At 47.8% G+C, this 17,018-nt stretch overlaps 2 protein-coding genes across 7 annotated transcripts in view; both read right to left on the bottom strand.

Annotated features, from left to right (window-relative positions):
* The window catches only part of AP2M1 (adaptor related protein complex 2 subunit mu 1), a 42,670-nt gene extending 29,430 nt beyond the window's left edge, over positions 1-13,240 (bottom strand). The window contains exons 1-2 of one of the 5 annotated variants that reach the window (XM_073359185.2): positions 13,154-13,204; positions 7,630-7,675 (exon numbers count right to left, since the gene is read on the bottom strand). The gene's annotated coding sequence lies outside the window, so the exon portion shown is untranslated. Of the gene's footprint in view, positions 1-6,909; positions 6,934-7,516; positions 7,606-7,629; positions 7,676-12,956; positions 13,060-13,153 lie in introns of those variants that run through there. The other 4 variants (XM_073359184.1, XM_073359187.1, XM_073359186.1 and 1 more) reach the window with 4 other exon arrangements.
* Positions 13,241-15,213: 1,973 nt separating this feature from the next.
* Positions 15,214-17,018, bottom strand: part of DVL3 (dishevelled segment polarity protein 3) — a 45,519-nt gene continuing 43,714 nt past the window's right edge. For both annotated transcript variants that reach the window (XM_073359179.1, XM_073359182.1), the window contains exon 17: positions 15,214-17,013. In XM_073359179.1, coding sequence (XP_073215280.1) covers positions 16,982-17,013 — 32 coding nt within the window. In that variant the 3' untranslated portion in view covers positions 15,214-16,981. The remainder of the gene's footprint in view (positions 17,014-17,018) is intronic.

Below are 17,018 nucleotides of genomic sequence, written 5' to 3'. Positions count from 1 at the left end.
CCACCTACACTAATGACACAATAAGTTAAAAAGATGTCTAGCTGCAAGCCATGGCCTTCTTCATCCTTTTCAAAGCCTCCACTTTGCACTCAAAGTACAATAGTGCAGAGAATGGAAGTTCAGCAAGGAGAGAGTTACGTAACTTTGATGACCCTAGATTCTACTCTGCACTTGTTCATGACACTTCAAGTTTCCAAACTATTTGTTCTCTGAGAAAAGTGATCAAAGGTTTTTCCCTCCACAGAACAGCCAAGATCAGCTATTTGCCAGTGAATCCTCATGTGTGCTTACTGGCCTCACAGCCACTAAGAGGTTGCCAGACTGAAGACAGCTTTTATCTATGACAGACAGCTGCTTTAATACAGATCCAGTTTCTGCAATGCAATTGTTTGCCCTCTTCACTCAATTAGCTCCTTCAAGTCATAGTATCTATTCTAACAGCTGCTCTTGGGGCTTAGTCCAGAGAGTCGTACAGCAAAGATGATAGCAGACAGGACCCTCACAAGCAGTCACAAGAATGTCAATATGCAAGTATTTCACAGCTCTACACTTGGTTAACCAATGGCCACATGCTGTTCTTCCCACCCATCCCAAATAAGAAAAGGATAGCAAGAAGCAACAAATGGAAGGAGATACTGAACTATATGTACGTGGTGTTCCTAGAACACACCAAGAAAAGAAGCTGAACTATTTTGTCCCCTGCTTACCTCAAGGGGATCAGGAACAGAGGGGTCTAGAGATGACAAGTACAACTGGAAGCATGACAAGACTTCCACGGAGAGAGATTTTAAAAAATAAATAAATAAATAAATAAATAAAAATCAAGCCAAAAGTGGAAGAACATATAAGATAGCAAATGGTACTGAGTCATGTATTATCTATGCTCAAAGTAATATTCAAATTCAAAAAGCCAACACATTTTAAAAAAGAGGAAACATTTACTCAATGCAGTTTTAGCCTAGGGAACTAACTGCTACACGGTCGCAAGCAGGAGAAAAGTTGGGCAGATTTCTAGAAAGATTAGGTATTCTTATGGGGTAAAAGACATTATGACTTGGAATAAAATGTAAAACATCATGCTCAAAGGCATTCGCTATTAAGACATTTTCCCTGTGGACATACTATTCTTATATACTTTTCTACTTGAGTTAGTTACATATCCTGAAGCATCAAGTGACAGAGGTTTTTGGACTTAGTGGGTTAGTCTGATCTGGTATGGAAGTTACTTGTTTTTAAACCCATGCCTTTATAAGCTAGCAGAGTTCTGATAGTGATGCAGTGATAATACTTAGTACATCACATATTCAAAGTATGTACAAACAAGCTTCAGCTGCCAAGCAGCAAGGTGGTATGATCCGAAATCAGGATGAGTGACTCAAGGCCACATTAAGTCAGAAAAGACAGGATGCTTACAATTCCTGTGCCATGTCCACTAGCTCATGATCTCTCTAATTTGGCTATTAACAGAATACCTATTCTGCCCATTACCGTCTCAATGGGCAGCTACAGTACCATCAGTAGGCTACATGTAACATGCTTTGAAATACAGCCTTTGGAAGTCACAGTATCCATAGGCCTGATATCTTTAGCAAGGTAACAGCACCCTGCCTACTGGGATGTAGAGCCTATAAATTATACCAGTGGTTTTCAAACCTTTTTTCTGGCGACCCAGTTGAAGAAAATTGTTGATGCCCGTGACCCAATGGAGCTGGGGATGAGGGGCTGGGGGGGGGGGGGGGGGGGAAGAGGGAGGGTGGGTGTGTCTCACAGCTGGGAAGGGGAATAGGGTGCAGGCAAGGGGGGGTTTGGAGTGCAGTAAGGGGCTCTGGGTTTGGGACAGAGCTCAGGGCTTGGTCAGGGGATTGGGGTGCGGGCTTTACCTCAGGTGGCTCCTGGTCAGCAGCACAGCAGGGATGCTAAGGCATGCTTCCTGCCTGTCCTGGCACCGCAGACCACACTGTGCCCTGGAAGCAGCCAGCAGCAGGTCCAGCTCCTAGGCCGAGGTTCACAAGCAGCTCCATATGTCTCTTGCCCACAGGCACACCCCCCCCCAACTCCCATTGGCCAGTTCCTGACCAACGGAAGTGCAAAGCTGGTGCTCAGGGTGGGGGCAATGTGTAGAGCCCTGTGGCCCCCTGCCTAGTAGCTGGGCCTGCTGCTGGCCGCTTCTGGGGCACAGCACAGTGTCAGAACAGGTAGGAACTAGCCTGCCTTAGCCAGGCAGCACCGTCAACAGGACTTTTAGTGGCCTGGTCAGTGGTGCTGAGACCTGCAGTTTGAAAACCACTGAACTATGCTGTTCAGAAGATTAACATTTTTAGTTAGCATTGGGATACTTCTACATTAGTACTGCTGGATAGCCATGGTCAAGTTACAAAGTTTATGTTCACTGTTATTCATACTTGTGGCTCAACTGCACAACTTCAGAACACGAAGTCAGGTGTTTGAATACACTAGGATAAACCTTTTGCAACATGCTGGCAAGATTAGTCCAATTGCTATTAATTTGGCTAGTGCTGCTTGTTATCCACTTCATGTACTTTTACTGTTACTTAATATGCAATCAAGACAAGAGTATGTTGTGTTTTACAGTAGAGACTTTGAACGTAGAGCAGACAAAGCAAAGTTTCTCCATCATATTAAAAACACTGATTCAGTGGACTACAGAGACATTCCTAGATGCTTATGTAATTTGCATGAAGGTAGATCACATAAAACAAACAGCTCTCTCCACAGCTCATGTCAGAAGTCTCTCCTCATCCTGCCTTCAACAAGTTTCCTAGAAAGAACATCCCAGCCTTAAAAATAATCTCCCTTTCAGGAATTCAATATGATTTAAGATTAGACGATTTTTAGCTTGCCAAAGGAAAAACACCTGTTTTGATGAGCATCAGGACCAGACACAATGTAGCTAGGGCCCTACCAAATTCAGGGTCCACTTTGGTCAATCTCATGCTCACTGGATTTTAAAAATTGTAAATTTAATGATTTCAGATATTTAAATCTGAAATTTCACGGTGTTGTAATTGTAGGGGTCCTGACTCAAAAAAGGAGTTGTGGGGAGGTCTCAAGGTTATTGTAGGGAGGTTGTGGTACTGCAACCCTTACTTCTGCACTGCTGCTGGCAGCGGTGCTGTCTTCAGAGCTGGGCAGCCAGAGAGTGGCAGCTGGGAGCTCAGTTCTGAAGGCAGAGCCGCTGCCAGCAGCGGCGCAGAAGGAAGGATGGCATGGTTTTGCCATCCTTACTTCTGTGCTGCTCCTTCAGAGCTGGGCCCTCGGTCAGCAGCTGCAGCCCTTCGGCCACCCAGCTCTGAAGGCAAAGCAGAAGTAAGGGTGGCAATACTGTGATCCCCCCCTCCCAAAAAAACTTATGACCACTCACCCACCCCGCAATCCCCTTTTGGGTCAGGACCCAAAGTTTGAGAAACACTGGTCTCCCATGTGAAATCTGTATAGTATAGGGTTAGGGTAGAAGCACACAAAGGACCAGATTCCACAGTCCATGACGTGTTTTTCAAGGCCTTGAATTCAGTAGGGTGTTAAACATAACAAACATCACACAATACAAGGGTTCTTGATATGAAACGCAAATCACACCCTCCCAGAAGACTGCTGAAGTCTAACCAACAGCCATTCATGTAGTTTTCTGACCAACACCTTCATTTGTCTGAAATATTCACATTGATGGCCTTAGGTTCTCACTTGTCTTTGTACAGTGAAACACTCCATTTGGTTAGTAAGAAACCTAGATACTTATTAGCTTGTCATCTTAGTCAAAACGTCAACAGCCTTCACTACACTAGAGAAACTAGGACCCATAATCCAACACCAGTGCAGCTCTACTGGTGGCAGAAATGGTGAAGGCTGTAGCACAGACAGTATTTAGGCAGTTCTGCCACCATGTTATCCAAACACCACACAAAGCTGTTTGGTGGATTATAGATCTTAGTTTTCCTATCTATGATCCCTATATAGCCCCATTACTACTAGGTCAGAGTGCCATGCAATCTTTAGTGTATTTAACCTCACAACATCCCTGCAAGGTAGGGAAGCATTATTTCCATATTACAGAAGAGGAACCAAGAAAGACTACTGTGGCTTGCTCAAGTTCAGGAAGTCTGTGGCATAGCAGGGAAATGAACCCAGATCTCCTGTGTCAAAGGTCAGTGCCTTAACTACTGGACAATCCTGCTTAGAACCATGGGATGTGTCTGCACAAAAGAGCTTAAAAGCTTTCATGCCTTTTGTCATAAGTAAATAAGTGGGCTGTAAAGCACAAACAGCATGTAGTGGTTAAAAAACACAGGCAACAGTTTAGATAACTGAAACATTGCTATATTTTGTGACTCATAGCTGTTGGAATCAGGAGGCCCCCATAATAAAAATCCAAAATGGAGTTAAAGCAAGCTGCTATGCACAAAGCAGAATGACTCAGTCAGAATGAGCAATCCTGTTACTGGGAAACAATCAGCCTTGAGCAACTAATGTTCTGTTCTTCTCTTTACACTTTCAGGCTTTTCAAGGTAGCTTGGCCTATGCAGGCCCTATACTTCCTCAGATTTAGCACCCAAGAGAGGTACAAGATTAATGGCTCAGCTCTTGAGCTTTAACAACCTACAATACAAGTTATTTATCCTGAAGAAACTTGAAGCAAAGGCTAGCTAGGCTTTATGCTCCATCAGAAGCAGATTAAGGAGATCTTGAACCTGAAGAAAAAGAGCTGTGAAAAAGCAGTTCCAGTCTGCTACTGTGAATGCAGTTACCACTGTTGTGTGTGACAAGCCTGAACCTAGAGCTGCATGTTCTGTAAAGATGTTACAATCCTCGCCTCCCCCCACCGCCCCGCTACAGTACAGATGTGTTTATTCTAGTCTCCAACAGGTACTGTGACAATAGGCTCGGTCTGAAGGAATACTTAAGCCTGGGTCTATACCTGAAATTTAGATTGACCTAGCTAGGTCACTCAGAGGCGTGAAAAAATTCACTCACACACACACTCACTCAAGCCCCATAGTCAAGCCTATCTGACCCCCGATTTAGACATGGCTAGGATGATAGAAGAATTCTTCCATCAACCTATCCACCGATGCTCAGAGAGGTGGATTACCTACATCAACAGAAGAACTGCTTCTGTTGATGTGGGAAGCACTTATGCTATGAGCACTGTAACAGCATAACTGCATCACTGCCACAATAGCGTTCACAGCGTAAATATAGCCTTACTCTGTTAAATCACATGAGTTTTGAGGGTCAGTCACATGTCAGTTTCTGTATAGCAGTGCTCAACAGGAACTAGATCCTTCTCAAATCTTCAGACCCAACACATGGCTAGAGACTTACCATCCCTTACAGTTAACAGCAAGTTACTTGGCAGAGATACTCCAACTAATCCCTCTACAATCCAATACAACTACACCCAACAGTGAACACAGCTGAATGGATCCAGAAAAGTGCTGGAATTCAAAGGTGGGGAACACAATGGAATGTTTAGTCCATCATATCTACTTATAGATTGTTAAGTCCAGAAAGGCCCATTAGACTAGATTTAAATTCTCTTGTCTGTGTTAAACAGGAAATTAATCTGTATTAAGCCTAATGCTTTAGTCAGTCTCAAATTAACTTCCAGTAAAGCATTCATTCTAGATTTGATGCCATCAGGAGGGGGGAAAATCCACCACTTACTTTGGTGATTTATTAACTATTGCAACACTCTTACTGAAATTTTCCTAGTGATCATTGCCAGCTCCAGTGGGGGAGGGAGGGGGTGTACCTCAGCTTTGTATTACTGTTTTAGCTTTTCAGTTTAGCCACCTTCCATGGTCTGGAAGGGCACAAGGCCCCACTGGGCAAACTTAACTCTGCGTTTAAATGTCCTTGTTTTTGAAAAGTGATCTCAGTATATCCTATGCTCCCCTGCCTCCTCCCACTTCTCCTGGCTCCTTCTTGCCCATTACCCCTGCCAAAGACAGTACTGGTGTGTTTTAGCCCCTTCACAATCTTATCATCCATCTCTACTTTCCCAGCACAGCCTGCTTCTTCCCCAGATCTGAGCCTAATATATTGGGGAAAGGCTCTACACAAACATCTGCAGCAAAGGTGGATCAGAGAGGTGTGAAATGATCCCCTTCACTTCATTGAGATGTCTGACCACAACACCCAATGGAGAAGACTACAGACCAACAATAGCTCAGAGGTGTGAACTGCTTTACTTGTCTCAGTAGGTGTTCACGTCCCCTCACTGAGGCATTAGTACCCCAGCTAACACATGGAGGAAGGAGAAGGGCTAAGACCGCCAGATTTCCAACTCACATGGGGGTCCCTACCCTTCCCAAGGCTACAGATCACCATTTGTCCTATTCCCCTCCACCCCCACCCACCCACCGTGAAACACATCCCCCTCTAGCCCACAATCAGCAGCCTGAGACAGGTCTGAGAGTGTCCTTTCCACACCACCAGCCAGCCAGGCCAGGCCAAAGGGATCAGGGAGGGAAAATGTGGTGCTGACAGGCACTCCTAACTCCCTGCAACCCACTTGCGGCTTCATACCCTACTCCTCCCCCCCAACTTCCCCATCCTGAGGGCACCCCACCACACACTCACCCCTCTTATAGCAGACTGAAAATGAAGACACCACCATTCATTACACTAATTCCCTCCATTTCTCTAGGAAGAAACTAGCAGCTTTCAACTCACACTCAATTCCAGGCTCTAAACCAGTGGTTCTCAACCCACAGGCTGCTTGGCAGCCTAATCAGCACACAGCTGCAACCCATTAGACATCCTCAGGGCCATACAGATAGTATTGTGTGGATGCAGCCTAACCCAGATAGCTGCATATGCAGCCCACAATGGTACATAGGTTGGGAACCACCCCTCTAAACCCTAATCTCAGCAGTTTCTTGCCATCACCTGAGTAAGAGGAAACATATCTGCAGAAGCTACAAGTTCAAAACTTGCCAGAAGATGTGTTTCTCCTCTTTCTAGGAGAAAAAAAAACACACAGGTGTCATTAAGGCTGTTATCATATCCTAGTATTATGGAAACTACCATGGACTTTCCTAAAGCAAGCACATGCCAATACACATTTCTGTCATAAAGCTAATGGGCTAACTTGTATTCTCACTGGCTGACTTCAGAGAGCTCCTCTCCTCAGGGAAGCTGTGTAAAACATCTCTGCTAAAATTCTGAGCCTAGCCTCCTGCCATGAAAAACTGACGTACAGGATAGCCAAGCTTCTCTGTGCTGCACCCTCACTACACCTTTGAAATTGTAGTCTTAAAGCAAGTCTGTAAGCAGGACAGGAATTCTATTCTATTCAGATCCTATATGGTTCTCATCACCATAACAAAGATACAGCTATCACCACCCAGCATAACCAGAAACCCCAAAGTACTGCTATTAGCGCAGCATTAGCAGAGAAAGGTTGAAGTCTTTGCATATTTCCAGTCATGCTACCACCTATCTTTAAGGAAGACATTATGGGCTTCCAGCCATGGACACACGTGCTAGTCCTTACTATTAAGATGTCCCTCCACCAAAGGAGAAGGATAGCAGGTAGCAGCAGTTTGTCAAAGCAAATGGGCTCTTGTCTGATGTAGGTCAGCGCTTTTCAAACGAGGGTGTGCGTACCTGTAGGGGTACATGAGCTCTACATCGGTGGTATGAGAGAAAAATCCTGCAATGGCAAATACCACATTTTATTGAGTAAGACTTGGAAATCTAATCATAGGTATATTATGACCGTATCTCAGATAGGGGTTTGCAGTAAATTACATTATTTGGAAAGGGATATGCTAGAAGTTTGAAAACCACTGTTGTAGGTGATCAGAGCAGCATTTGAAGCATAGTTTATCCGGCTGCCTTACCCAACAGCTGCCAGAAAGGAAAAGGTCAAGACTTGGTAGATGAATGCAATACCCACCAAGTCACTCCAGTGATGTGCAATAGCCCCTTTGTAAAACAAGTTGGTAGTTTCAGTCCAGTTCCTAGTAGCCAATAAGAAGTTTGGCTGGATGAGGAATGCGGCACTCTGATGGGAGCCCATGGTATTGGAAAAGCTTGCACTGCCCTTACCCTGGCTGTACCTACTCCAGCTAAGAGGAGCTCAGTCTCCATGGCTCCCAAGCCAGTACCCTTCCCCAGCACAAACTGCACATGGATGAAAATGCATGAAAGATGAAGAGTAACTATTTCCTCGGTATGCATGATACTTACACAGCACTGCTTTTCACCAGCCATCACCTAATCTGGTCTGCTGTTCACTGCCCAAACCATTTTGTGTATATTTAGTAGCCTACTAAATTGGTTTGAGCTGTGATTTTCAAGTAATGAGTGAGGTTCCTGAATATTAATAAGCTTTATCTGACTAAGCAGACCAAGACCCAGCAACATCTAGAGGAGGACAGCGCTAGGAAGAATCCAGGAAAAACGTTCCCTCTGAGTAGCAATATATCTACAGGAATGAGTCACAAGCAACCCCCAACTGCCACTGATGCAGGAATTCAGAATCGCATAAAGCATTACATGGTAAAGCAGATTGCTCTTGAAGCCCAGTACAAGTGTGACAGTGGCTGAAAGAGGAAGAGGATTAATTCACAGATTTGAGTTAAGCAAAATGAGGTTGCTTAGTAAGCCAATTACTTTCTGGTTAGAGTTGGTATTATCAGATCAGACAATGCCACCCTACAGGCCATAAAGCAGCTGACAAACTAATACTCGAGCCCCCAAACTTTCCTGGCAAGTACCTAATGTGGCCCTCTAAGCAGTTCATGAGCTGCACTTGGTTTATGGTGAGGGAACAGACAGCAGCTGCCCTTACAAATACGGATGCCTAAACCCAGCAAGAGATAGTTTCTGTAGTAAGAAGAGGCCCTGAAACAAACTCTTGTATCAGAGGCCCAGTCTGAGGCCTGAAGCCTGAACCAAAGTACTTCCAGGCAGTGTTATGCAAAGCTGGGCTGTGAGCCAGAGGCAGGTCCCACTCACAGAAGTTGGCAAGAAAAGGTTGTTAGAAGCACATGCACACACACAAGTGCTAATGAGAGGAACTTGGGCCAAGACAGCATCAGAACACTCCACAGACATAACAAGAAACAGGCAGGTGCATCTTAAAGACAGGGTCAAAAGGACAACATGGATAGATTCGTTTGAACTACGATGAGTAATCTGTCCTGCAACTGTATAAAAGTAGGTCCGGGAGCGCACATCTTTGTCCAGTCTAGGGGGCAGTGGAGTGTCCCACCACTGACTGAGCTGTGTCCATTGCCAGGGAGCACAAATTCGTAGTATGCCCTGTAGAGTCTACAGGGAAAACTATTACTGTGCTTCGTTCGACAATAAACCTGGCTCGGGTTCCTTCATACCTTACTAGAGTCTGTGGTTTTTGCGGGTTCTCTTGGGGTCTGCTGTGTTAGCTGTCTGCACAGAGCTGGGGCAGCACACAGAGGGAACACGCACGCAGCTTATCAAACAAGAGCAGAGCACCACACCAGTAGCTACTGACAACAGTTTCAGGTCAAAGGTGACCACCACTGGAGTTTCAGGGACAATACCCTGGTTTTAAGTCCAGCCCAATAAGTCCTCAGAGCAGGCAGGAGGGAAAGAGTACTGGGATTTCTCTCTCACTTGAGGGTGCCATGTTTCATATAATCAGCCTGTGGACAGAGGATGTCCATTTGAAGCACTATTTCCAGGGATAAAGAGCTTTCTGCTTCTCTCTGTTCTAGACTGCTGCCTGGAGATGTGGGAAAATAGATTCTCAATATCCTACCCCTCTTTAGCCTCCAATTTTGATGTTTTCTCCCTCCACTGCTGCTCATAAGTTTTCCAACCACCAGTGTTAAGTGAACAGTTGAGTTTCACTGCTGCTTTTAGGGTTCTCAGTAACAGTCAAGTCTTTCATTTCTCACTGCTGTTGCTTGACAAAGCTCTGAGAAGCAGAAAGAGGTACTAACATCTCATGAAAATGAGTTAGATTCCATCCCCCTTGGAAGATTAAAAGCTAGAAAATTAGTTTTAGGGTTTAAGTGAAAGCTTAGACTTCAGAAAACTGATGGTTTTGGCCCCCCGACTCACCAGGGAAAGTGTCCTATTGCTAAGTGAACAAGCATATTTTGAGTCCTGGGTCCCAGCATGCGTTTAGATTAATTGCTCTCCTGCTGGGATCAAGATGAAATGCTGCTTGCTGGGACCTATAGTCTCTGTTGCTCACCTGTCTGTATTAAAGAGAAAGGAAGCTGCAGGCTGTACAGTACAAGTCTTTCTGATGCATTTAGCACCCTGAACTATTCTTTGTTCATCCTTAGTCTAAGAGAGAAGAGATGTTTTTTCATTCCAACACCAACTCACCACATTTCCAGTCATTTACTTCTCAACAACTCATGCTGCAAGCCATCCATAACCCCAGGGGTCCATTATCTTTTATAACAGAGAAATTCTAAATGTGCCATTCTGGGCATCCCTGGGCAGAGAGGTTTCCTGATCTTTTTCAACGGAGATCTCCCCAACCACCCTGAAAGGAAACTTTGACAAACTGTGGCTCCAAAAAATGACAACACTGAGGTACTAGTTACCAGTGATGGAACCCTTACAACACAAGAGAAGCAATGCTGCCTTCTACCAAAGCAACATACACAAAAAATTAGAGAAAGGGCAGTTTGGTAGCATCACACCAGATGAGAGACCAGACTGCTAACAAAGCTTGCAGGGACAAGTAATGTTGCTCCTGCTAATTGATCAGAATGGCATCAGCTCTACTTCTTAAGGAGCCCAAGTAAACCTTCTCTAACAAGAGGCCGTGGCTTAGTCTACATTTTAAACTTATATCGGCACAGTTATATCAGTCAAGAGTGTGCAAAATCCACCCACCCCATCAATACAGCTATGCCAACAAACCCCCCAGAGTAGATGCATCTAGGCTAACAGAAGAGTGCTTCTTTCTGATGGCATAGCTAATGTCATTTGGGGAGGTGGCATTCCTACACAAGCAAAAAAAACTTCTACTGGTGGGGGCTACATTAGGGGCCTATGCCAGCATAGCTATGCCAACAGAGTCTTCAGTGTAAACACAGCCTGTAACTACACAGAATGTGCACTCAATAAGAAGGGCCCCTAATATCCCAGGCTTTTGGAATGCACAAAGCATTCAGGTTTCCCTACTTGGAAAGGTTCCAAGTTCTGATTTTGGGCAGCCGAAGGGTAAAGTTTGACAGCAGTCTATGGTGCAGAGGAGATAAGAGCGGTGATCAAAAAGCCTACAGCTTAAAATAGGAAAGAGATCAGAGAAGATTAGCTTCCAAGTGGGGAGAGAAGCCAACTACCTTGCCTGATAAACAGACACTGGGTTTCCTGCAATTGTACAGAATTCAAAAGCCCAGAGAAAGGAAATGGGAATGCAGTGGACGAGCTGTGTGAAAAGGGCCCCATTTTCAACCTCAGAACAACACTTTACAGTTACCAGAGCTACATAATGCCTCAGCCCAGTAGGCTTTACAGAAAGAAGCTGCAATCCATGAGCCAACTAATTCATGCTTACACCAATAATGCAGATAATTTTGGAGAAGGGATACTCCTGATCCGCCTATGAGGCCTTTGCTCACTTTAACCAGTCATGTTAGATTACACCACACCACCTTCAAGAAAGCTCTACATATCCTGATTTAATTCCCATTTCACTCAAGGACCTTCAGCTGCATAACTGATGCCAAGATGACTCATAACAGTTTTCTTGCCATGACAGGTGTTTCCAATGGATCACCAACAGCCAACTGGTACCCCACAGTTGCTGCAGTTTCCACGGCATGCATCCGATGAAGTGAGCTGTAGCTCACGAAAGCTCATGCTCAAATAAATTGGTTAGTCTCTAAGGTGCCACAAGTACTCCTTTTCTTTTTCTGAAACCCACAGAAACAGTGCTTTAGCATTTGAAGAGGGGTGTCAAATATCCTCATCACTAGGTGAGAGCAGAGTCTATGTGCATTCTGGAGAACAGACTACAGATATTAGCATTTAGCTCTCAATATCTTTGACTCACCACTATGCAGTTCTGAGGGGGAGCACCACAGCTGTTTAACAGCTGCCCAGCAACTCTCCCTACACAAGAAAGAAACAATTCTATCCAACAGGAACTGCAGGAGATTTTTAGGGAGCCAGACTAGAATTTACACAGGATGCACAAGATAATAGCCCAATTACAAAAGGAAAAGTGGCCTGCAAAGCACAGCAAAGGGTCAGAAGATTACAGTAACCACAGGACCTTGGTTGTAGCCTTCCCTTGAGCATAATGCCTCTTACCATACTCAGTATCAGAGCAGAGCAATGGGTTGTACGCTGACATAGGAGAAGAGCCACCCACACCAGTTCCTGCAGTACTTGTTTGAGTCTCCCACCAAGTACTGGTTAGCGCAACATTTGTTAGTCCAAGCACAAGGCATTTGTAGCTACAAGCCAAACTCCCACCCGCCCCAAGCCAAGGATTGAAAGATTCTTTTCCTCACAGCTTCTCCCAGGTCAGGGGTGAGCCAAGCAAGGAGCCATCAGACTTCCTGCTCTAAAGCAGTGGGTTAGGAAAAATGATGAAACAAGAAACCCAGATACAGGGTCTCTCCCTCACACCCCCTTCCCAAATACCGAGTCTATTTCCCCCCGCCCATACATCGCCTTGCACACGCCTGCGGAGATACAGGGTCTATTCCCCCCGACCAGAATACAAGTCCTCCCTCGTACCCACCCTCCCAGGCATAGGGTCTATGTCGTCGTCCCCCGGAAAAATACAGGGTATTCCCTCCACCCCAGATAGGAACGGGGTCTATTCCCCCCACTCTCTCCCCCCATGGTGCCCCCCTCCCAGTTATCGGGGGGGGAGCTGTAGGGACCGAGCCCAGCCCATGCCAAGCCGGCGCCCGCCACAGGACACCCGAGAAGGGGGGAGCTCGCTGAGCCGGCCCCCAGGGCAGCACCTCGCTTCCAGGCAGGGCAGGCTGTGACCCACGCCCCGAGGGCTCCGGAGAGGGGAGCCCACCCCGCCCGGACGGGACGGGACGGGAGATCGCCCCCTGTCCCAGCCCACAGGGCCCCTTAGATGAGACACCCGCCCAGGGCAGCCCGGGGCAAGGGAGGGCCCCGCCGCGCCCCAGCAGCCGCTGCCCGGCCTCACCTGCCAGTGCTGCCTCAGCTCGCTCTCGCGCCCTCCCTCCGCCCAGTCCCCAAAATGGCGGCTACTCCCCCGCCCTAAAGCGCCCCCCCCATTACTGCAGAGCCGCCGCCTCTGCGCATGCCCAACCCCCGCCCAGCAGCCTCTACGCATGCGCCTCCAGGAGGGCGCGGGGGCGGGAAGGGAGAAGCGTGCAGATCGGGGAGGCGAAAACTTCATGTCCCAGAATGCACCGCGACACCTTGATCCGAACAGCGTCAGAGGCCACTCGCACTGCATACTGGGATTTGTAGTCTCTCCGGCCAGACTGCTGCGATGGAGACCGTGGACCTCCAGGAGGGGGCGTTGCATGCTGGGGCTTGTAGTCCCTGAACATGGACAGCGCCAGCGGAATGAGTTCGAGCCCGCGGTTAGGGAAAAGAAATGTCCCTCAAATCCAGATGGTGAGGGTGGGGCTGCAGCCACGAGGCTCTGTCAGGGCGGGATAGGAAGCACCCCCTTATTCCCAGAGCCCATGTCAGAGCCTGCGGGCCACAGTGAACATGGCACCAAGCAGCTCCAGCCCCCAGTGAGCGGTGGGATGGGGCAACAGGGGCCACATGGCATCTGTGACTGTCTCCAAGGGTTGGGGTGGGGAACCCCATCGGCTCAGACACTTTAATGCCACTCCCAAGCTCATAGAATCCCTCCCAGCCAAAGCCCTGCTGGCACTTGCCTGACGGCTGGGAGCCACACCAGCATTCTTTCTTCACATTAGGAAACTAAGGCACAGATTGGCAAAATGATTCACCCCATAATTCACCTTCCCCATCACCTCAACCCCTCCCCCATTCACTAATCAAATAGTGAGCTTATCTTAAAAATTGTGAGGTTAAAGAGGTTCTTTTTAATTGCCTTCTGGCTTTTGAGACTTTAATGTCCTGGGCCCACTTTTAGGGTTTGGTTCACACCCCCAAGGGCTTTAAAAAAATAAAGCTAAGATTCTCCCGTGGTCACTTGTCTCCAGAAGCTGGGGCTTCAAGTTTAACCACCAGCTATTGCAAGAGTTTGCAACTCTCCTCACTTCTTTGTCACCCTTCTGCCTCATTTGTCCAATCCAGAGCTTGGAAAAAGCCCTAAAATGTCCAAAGGGACCAGTTCAGCTCCCGCCTGCTGTATTTGCCACAGGACACATAGAAGACAGCGGTATCAAAGGCAGGAAACCAAGTTTAGCTGGAGCCAGCAGAACTGCAGTCACGTGGAAGAGAGAGGTGGGAGGTGTTAAGAGGCCCAGTCTGCACTTGGAAGGCTTTACAGGTACAGCTATACCTATAATATCATCATCAAGGTGCTCCTAGCATAGAAACAGGCACAGTTTATACTAGCAAAACTGCACTTTTGGCAGGATAGCTTATTTTGTCCCCACTCTGAGCCAAATAAGCCATCCCCCCAAAAGCAGAGTTTGGCCGGTAGAACCGCATCTGAACTAGGAGCTTTTTGCACGCCCCTCACCCTGCCGGCCCAACAGCTATGCCAGCAGAAGCTTGTAATGTAGAGCCTGCTGTATACTGACCCGCGTACATATTTTGAGAGGTGGGGGTTGCTACTGAAACCCATTTATTCCCATGCATACACAGCATAGTGGGGTGGGGGTGGGGGCAGGCTTATTCACCCATCCCATTCAATTCTACCAGAGTTGCATTAGCTTCCCTCTATTTAAGACAGGCATAAGAAAAAAAAGAATAGATCAAGCACTCCAGTTTAGGTTTTAGTTCAGAGCGATGTCATGGCTTCTTTTCCCTAATGACCTTCATCAGGACACACATTTGAAAATATACCGCACCCCTGCAGGTTGGGCCTCAGAGAGTATGAGAGTCTCTTTCTGTTGGAGGAGCAGCCACATAGGACAGACACTGACTGTTCACGTGCCAGAGCCGGAAACATCTGGGAAGAGCTCATCGGGAAATGAATAGGATCAAGCATTCTAGGCCTCAGCAGCGAGGGAAGCCTGCTGTGGGCCAGCCAGCCGCATCAGCCCAAGACGCAGAAGGACAGAAGAGGAATAAAAACAACAGGAGCCAGGATTCCAATAAAACTATGTTTATAAATAAAAACAAGGAGATTGGTTTTGTTTTTATAAAACCCAGCAGCCAGGGGGCGAAGCCAGGCCAATGCCAGGATGATGAGTTGGCTGGAAGGCAGGGAGGATGGTAGGTGGCAGCATGAGCTGGCAGGATGGCACACGGGGCAGGATAGTGGATATTAGGCTGGCACCAGGGTAGATATGAAGGATTATGCACAGTAGATGCACTGGTCGCATGGTAGGGAGCTAGGAGAATAGAGGACTGTAGAACAGCTGGTGCTGCGCTAGAGGGGCAGGAGAATGGCACATAGGGCAGGATAGCTGGTGCTGGGATGGCAGACAGGGCAGAATAGGGGGCAGTAGATGAGCTGGTGCCAGGCGTACGATATATTTCACCTGCTAAGAATAATAAAAACCACAACTCCAAGGAGTTTACACTGTTGCAGAGGAAGCTGTTGAACGGAAGCGAGAGGACCCAGGGAGGAAAGGGAAAGACTGTGGCAAAGCCCACCCTTGGCTGCAGTGGAGCTTAGCGTACCATGTACTGTCTCGTGCACTAGCCAGTTACCCAAGATAACCTCTCTGTCACACCAGCATCAGGCAGAAGGAGTAGGGCTCCGAGTGGCTCCAGGAGGCCGAGGGAGAAAAAGGGAACTTTTCTCTAATAGCTAAACTGACTGCAGTCCTCCAGAGGGACAGGGCCCAGGCCCTGCATACATGCCACAGGCAAGGGCTGCAGTGCCACGACACAGAAGGGGGCAGCATCTCAAGCAGGGACTGCCACAGCAGGCCCAAGGCTGTCACTCTCCAGTCTCCTTAGAGCCTGGTCCTGCCCCACCCCTCCCCTGTCCATGGAGAGGATGAGGACAAAAAGGCAGCACAACGCACCCCTCTAGGACAACAGAGGGAGGCAGCAAATGCAGGAGAACCCCACAGCTGCCCCTTTCTCAGCTTCTTACCCCCTCCTCTTGCTCTGATTAGGCCTAATAGCTTCCGCACCCGGAGCCTGCTGCTAAGCACCAGTGTAGGAGAGTACAGCCAGTAGCTGAAGCCCCCACCTACACACAGCAGGCCTGGACGGAGCATGCTCTGTGGCCAAGGAATGGGGAGTCAGGCCCATTGTCATGCAGGGGGTGGGAGAGGCTGCCTAGACTAAAGGCACATTTTCAGAGCCAGACATCCACCCTTGCAGCGCAGCGGGCGCAAACGGAACCCTCACATTCAGCCAAATCCACACCACGCAGCTCATGGCCACAAGCATTGAGTAATGGATGACCGGTATTTCGGCCTCCTGACGCTGGCCTGTACCTCCTATGGGAGTTACTGACCCAACAGCACTCAGTCAGGAATAGAGCCTCATTAGTGTACTGCCTCCGAACCCAAGTGGGGCCTTGCCACAGGGGTACACTGGCTTTAATACTGTACAGAGAGTAACAGACCCTGGCCCAAGCCTGAGCATGTGGTGGGATGGGGGAACAGGGAATGGTACCCTCCCAGATGGGGCCTCATCTTCTCCACTCCCCAGAGGCATTGAAGCCCTGGCACATTCAGTGGCTACATTTATTGATCTGAACACACAAAAGGCTGGAGCTGGGCCCTGCTCCCCTCTCAGGGCTGTGGAGAGGACGGGGGGGGGGGCGTCTTCAGCTAGTGGGAAAGAAGCCATCTTCAGCACCGTACGTGCCCAGCACCCTTGGGGCTTCATGTCCTCCTCTGTTGGGCCAAGCTGCTATGCCATGCTCCAGCTCTCACCCCTGCGGGCGGCAAGCTCAGAGGAAGTCAAACACCCCGTAATTCTTTGCTGCT

Source organism: Lepidochelys kempii, chromosome 9, assembly GCF_965140285.1.
Source record: "Lepidochelys kempii isolate rLepKem1 chromosome 9, rLepKem1.hap1, whole genome shotgun sequence".
Taxonomy (NCBI): domain Eukaryota; kingdom Metazoa; phylum Chordata; order Testudines; family Cheloniidae; genus Lepidochelys; species Lepidochelys kempii.
Note: the sequence above shows the minus strand (reverse complement) of the source record. Positions and strands in the feature narration are given on the sequence as shown.